This window comes from Henckelia pumila, chromosome 4, assembly GCF_033568475.1.
Source record: "Henckelia pumila isolate YLH828 chromosome 4, ASM3356847v2, whole genome shotgun sequence".
Lineage (NCBI taxonomy): Eukaryota > Viridiplantae > Streptophyta > Magnoliopsida > Lamiales > Gesneriaceae > Henckelia > Henckelia pumila.
This window is the reverse complement of record NC_133123.1, coordinates 15705909-15711753: the sequence shown is the minus strand read 5'-3', so window position 1 is coordinate 15711753 and position 5845 is coordinate 15705909. Positions and strand designations below refer to the sequence as shown.

The following is a 5845-nucleotide window of genomic DNA, read 5'->3' as shown; positions in this document are numbered from 1 at the left end:
GAAAAGTACGAAAAAAAACTTACTGTGAGCTCTTACTGCTGTGGATGCCCTATATAAGGAATGTTAGAAAAGTGAAAAAGGTAAAAACCGTCGAGTAATAGAGGTACTTGAAAATGATGCGAGAATACTGTAATTTTAGTCTGATATTTTTATCACTTAGTGTTTTTGAATTGGGCATTTATATTTTCAGATTTCACTTTTATCTTACACGTTTGATTACGGGTGATCACGGTGCGGTTTGACGATTTTTTTGTAAGAAATTCAAATCGAATTGTCAATTGTGGTTTGGTTATATTTTATTTTATTTGTTGCGATTTTATATGTAAAATCATTTTCGTGGTTTTCAGCGATTTTAAGCGGTTGCGGTCAGTTCGCGGTTTTTTTTAATGATAAGTAAAATGGAAAAAAAAATAGAACTATTCAAATTATTAGTTAGAACCATGAATGAAAACTATAATAAACAAAATAAAACTAAATAAAATAACAATCAAGATACAAAATAAAGTTAATCAACTATAATATGTTTAGACATAACAAAACACCCACAAACAATCGAGCATATGGTTTTTTCATTCTTGCTCATTGTTATAAAACAAGGTTGAAGATTAATATTTGTATAAAAAAGAAGTAAATAGATTAACAAGAGAGAAAAAGGGAAAATTTTTTTGAAGAAGAGTTGGGAGAGAAGAGAGTGGAGGCGGCATAACAATCTATTGTGTATAATGTATATAAAATGTGCTATAAATGTAACCCTAGCTAGCTAAATACAACTATACACGACGGTGCGGTGCGGTGCCGGCGGTTTGGGCCAAAAATTATAACCGAACCGTGGTGGCGGGGCGGTTCCCATTTTATTTTTAAACCGCGGTTATATTATAAAATGAGATAGGCGGTGCGGGGTGGTGCGGGGCGGTCGATTCGGGCAGCTTTTGAAAAAATTTGATCACCCCTCCTAGTTTTGATTATCAGAAATTTTAGTCATTTTTCTTAAAAAATGTTGACGTGACACTATATACTTCAGCTCCACATCATCATTGCATGATGCCAAATTAGCGCTACGTTGAAAAAATGAATAAAACTGCAAACAATAAAGTAAAAATTATGTACAACTTAAATATGACAACATAGAGAACCAAAATTGCAAAATGACAAACATACGAGATTAAAAAACAATTTTCTCAAATTATATTAATAGTGCATGTTTTTATCTAGATTATTTTTAATCCTTCTTCTTTTTCCTTATTTTTAGGTTGGGCGATGGGATTTATTACGGGATAATGACTTATTTTTGTATAATATTTATAGGTGTGAAATATTTAAATGATATCAATTATGAAATATTTAACTCGTAAACCTGCAACGCTTCATTAGTGAAAGAAAAATAAATAAATAAAAATATATAGATGGTCCAAACTCCAAATGTTTCACGTCCTTTCATTTTCTCGAAGCAAATGCTTGTTCCTTTTGTCTACCGACTACTCCATATATATGGGAAAATTATATTGGTTACTTCTTCTTCTTTATTTAAATTTACGTGATCTTGGTTCGCTACGTTGTCAAAATATATCTTACAATAATTGTAATTTATGTCCTCTATTTTGAAATTTTATTTTATTTTTCATGAAAGTGTTTACCTGACACATGATAGTCAACGCGAGGTGGAAAATATGGACTAAGATTTATATAATAAAAAAAAAATCAAATACGATATATTAAAGACTGAAGTTTTACCAAAATCTTAAGCAAACATAAATTACCAAGAAATGCAATTTTCTAACACACTCATATTCGCCCGCCCCCGGCCCACACACATATAATATAAATAAAAAAATAATCCATGTATTGCAAAATTAATTTGTCATAATTGTTAGAAAATTAATCTATTTAAGCCTACAACTTACTTACACAGCATCAGTTGGCGAACACGTACAACACTTGATTGCTTTTAGCCAAAATGGAGGAACACTCGGCCAACGAAACTCTTCTGTTCAAGAAAGAGGGTACTGCTGCTATTGTTGATGTTTCCAAGAAAATGCCACTTTTCATTTCATCAGTGAAGTGGAGCCTAAGAGTGTTCATGTGGGTTATATTTATAACATGGGCTGCTTTCATTTTTATGTTTCCATCTGATTTTGTGAGGGATTTGGTTCAAAAATGGATTCTGGCTACAAATGGAACTCTATTTGGAATTACAGGTTAATTTGCCTGCTTCTTCTAATTTTGTTGTCATTATTTCTTTGTGGGTATAATTCATTGTAGCTAGAGTAGAGTGCTTTTCAATTATATCTTAGAATTAATTAATATATGGTATCATGTGCAGGAAGCGTATTCATGCTGTTTAGTGCTCCTATCCTTTTGCTGGCGTTTCTTGCCTTTGCATATCTTTGCATCTCCGGGGACGAGCATCGCCGCGGGTATGATGTTTTAAATCAATTAAGCGTTTTTTTGTTGATACTACTTGCAGATGAAATTTATAGAAAAAGTTTCTTTTTTTTTTTTCCCCTTCATGCATGAACAAATAGTGAGCTAGGTACTATTGGCTAAAACAATTATTATTTGTTTGAATAGGCCAGAACTGATATGTTCACTAATTTGAACACGAAACTTTGTTGATCAATAGGAAAAAGAGTACTACAAGATACCCAGGCTTCCGCTTGAAGACATTCCCCCTTGTCGTGGAAGGACCATTTGGGGTTGTTTCGGCAGCAGAGAGTATCGGAATCGTTATCTTTATTACATATGTGATCTGGGCTATTTGTAAAGAAACTTCCAACAACCTCAATCTTTTAGCCTCCTTGGATTTGCCCTCCGAAAAATGGGGGTAAGTATTCAACCGCACTCTCCCTAGGTGTCATTTTCTGATCCTCCCAACTTTCTTTTCTATGCTTTTAGTCTTGCAATCTTTTGCCAAATCGATCTTTAGGAATGATCATACTGTTTTATCTCACATATAAAATGCATGTAGCATCTATATAAATATAATTTATTTTAATCTTTAATCAGTACTCTTCTGAAATATATGGATCCTAAACTGGGAAAGAACACCTTTGCAACATATCTATGTATAACATTCTTGTGTGGAACTAAAATTTGATTATTGCATTACATAAATGACTAAAAATATGACAATTGCATACATGACATTCTACTTCTACTCAATGAAACTTTCTGTAGATTAATGGTAACACTCTGTATGTACAGAGACATGAATTTGCCATACTACAAAGGAGTCAAAGATATGTTCTTTTTAACATGCATATACACCATTTTAACTTTATACAATATTTCAGTGCCTGGATGCTGAAACACACTGGCCGCCGCTTAGGGTTGATTGGATTATTTTGCTTGACCTTTTTGTTCCTCCCCGTTGCAAGGGGATCGATACTTCTTCGACTCATAGATATCCCATTTGAGCAAGCAACAAGATATCATGTTTGGCTAGGACATCTCACGATGTTTCTCTTTAGTCTCCATGGCATATTCTACGTGATCGGATGGGCTATCGACCGCCACCTCATCCATAAAGTGAGTCTTGATGCTATTTTATCTCCCATTTTGATACACGCGCGCGATTATTATGTATCAGCATTAATGCATCTTGAATTGCGTTGTTTTAATTCCAAACCTATCGAATATTTTCTCAAAGTTGGGAGTATATATCAATTTTGATCCTTAATTTCCTGTTCTTTACAGCTTTTGGAGTGGAAAAATGTTGGTGTAGCCAATCTTGCGGGAGCCATAAGCCTTTTAGCTGGTCTGTGTATGTGGATAACATCACTCCCTGGAGTGAGGCGGCTCAATTTTGAATTGTTCTTCTACACTCACCAATTATACGTAGTCTTCGTCGTCTTCTTGGTGCTGCATGTGGGAGATTTCATTTTCTCTTTTGCTGCTGGTGCCATATTTCTCTACATGCTCGATCGGTTTCTTAGATTCTTTCAGTCTCGAAAGACAGTTGACGTACTATCGGCTAGGTGCTTCCCCTGTGGAACTCTGGAACTTGTGCTTTCCAAACCAGCAAGTAATATATCTATATAAGTGTTATCTCATTAAACATGCTTCATGGGAACAATATGTAATTGTATATTACCTTTTAATATGCATGAGTGCAGATCTACACTACAATGCTCTTAGCTGGATTTTCCTACAAGTTCGAGATTTATCGTGGCTCCAGTGGCATCCTTTCAGTGTTTCCTCTAGTCCTCTTGATGGAAAAAACCATCTTGCCATCTTGATAAAGGTTTTAGGGGACTGGACCGCGAAACTTGAGGGACGAATTCGAATGGATGATGAAAAAGAATCTGAAAAGGAGCCATTGTTACAATCTAGTTCTAGACTAACGGTTTCTGTGGAGGGGCCTTATGGTCATGAGTCATCACACCACTTGACGTATGAGAACCTCATACTAATAGCAGGTGGTATAGGAATTTCGCCTTTTTTCGCAGTCTTGAGCGATGTTCTTCACCGTATCAACGAGGGAACACCCTGTCTGCCCAAGAATATTGTGATTATATGGGCTGTGAAGACATCAAACGAGCTTCCACTTCTTCAGACTGTTGACATGGAGTCCATCTGTCCAAATTTCTCCGATTCGCTTAACCTTGAGATTCTAGCCTATGTCACACGAGAATCAGAACCTTCATTGGTAAACTATAGCTATATCCCCAAGTTCATAACTTGCATATTTTTAAACCTGAAACTTCAACTCATTCAATCTTGAAACAATATAACCACTGCAGGAAGAGGGTATCAAGATCATAGAACCTGTCAGCTCTTCGACTTTCCCCGCCTACAAGCATCGCCGTGGAATATCTGTTTTGGTTGGCACTGGAAACATAATATGGTCCGGGACATATGTCGTGGCATCTACCATCGGGTTCATTGTAACCGTGGCCATGCTAGATATCTTTTACATTAATCCTTACAATGTTTCCTACTGGTGGTATAAAGGGCTTCTCTTCCTAGCGTGCATGGTGGTCAGTGTGCTAATATTTGGTGGTCTTGTGATTTGTTTATGGCATATCTGGGAGAGAAAAACAGGTTTCAACGAAGTCGGGGACACCCTCGAAAATGGTAATTCACAACAAACAGAGCATAAACAGCTTAACAAGAAATCTGTTCAAGAACAATACCCTACCACCATCCGGTATGGCCAGAGACCAGACTTCAGAGGTACAACATTCATTTAGCATTCAATGTTTAATTATATATATGCCAGATGAGGAAGTAAGATTTCAGTCGACTAAATTTATCTGAGTTTTTATATATTGTGATGCAGATGTTTTTGAATCGATGTCTGATCGTTGGGGGAGTGTTGATATAGGCGTCATGGTATGTGGCCCTCCAGCACTTCAGACCAGTGTGGCGAAAGAGTGCAGGACACAAAATCTCAAGAGGAGAGGAAATGATGCCGTATTTCATTTCAATAGCCACAGCTTTGATCTCTAGCTATACGTACCATAGTAACTATATATAATCCTGAAATGCTTTAATTCGAAGCTCGAATTTTAGGATAGAAATTAAGGCTTTTACTTGTGTATACTTAGACATAAATGACCTTGGTCAACCAAATTTTTTGATTTATGACCTTCTTTCAAAAAACTTTGCAAAATAACCTTCAAATACAAAGGAAATGCAAAAACCAAAACAAAAGAAAAAATTGAGGAGGTTATATTTCCAAATCATGGTCAAACGGAGGTTATTTAGTTAAATAAATCCCATAAAATAAAATAAATAAATAATATAATGAAAATTTCAGCATATTTGTACAAGATAATATTTGAGTTTTTTTTATTAATTTAATATTATTATAAAATCAATAAAAAATAATAAAATATTACATTTT

At 35.2% G+C, this 5845-nt stretch overlaps 1 protein-coding gene across 1 annotated transcript; it reads left to right on the top strand.

Annotated features, from left to right (window-relative positions):
* Nucleotides 1-1932: 1932 nt before the first annotated feature.
* On the top strand, nt 1933-5517 carry LOC140865780 (ferric reduction oxidase 7, chloroplastic-like). The gene is made up of 8 exons (XM_073270550.1): nt 1933-2195; nt 2321-2414; nt 2621-2821; nt 3291-3525; nt 3694-4021; nt 4113-4645; nt 4740-5172; nt 5279-5517. Exons 1-8 carry the CDS (start codon nt 1955-1957, stop codon nt 5446-5448), a joined length of 2235 nt encoding a protein of 744 aa, XP_073126651.1. The 5' UTR covers nt 1933-1954; the 3' UTR covers nt 5449-5517.
* Nucleotides 5518-5845: the final 328 nt, after the last annotated feature.

Excerpts from the sequence above, each read along its gene's own strand:
- LOC140865780 (XM_073270550.1), top strand. The coding sequence starts at position 1,955 with ATGGAGGAACACTCGGCCAACGAAACTCTTCTGTTCAAGAAAGAGGGT. Across the intron at positions 2,415-2,620 it reads GGGGACGAGCATCGCCGCGG|GAAAAAGAGTACTACAAGAT; the intron begins GTATGATGTTTT and ends GTTGATCAATAG. Across the intron at positions 4,646-4,739 it reads GAGAATCAGAACCTTCATTG|GAAGAGGGTATCAAGATCAT; the intron begins GTAAACTATAGC and ends TAACCACTGCAG.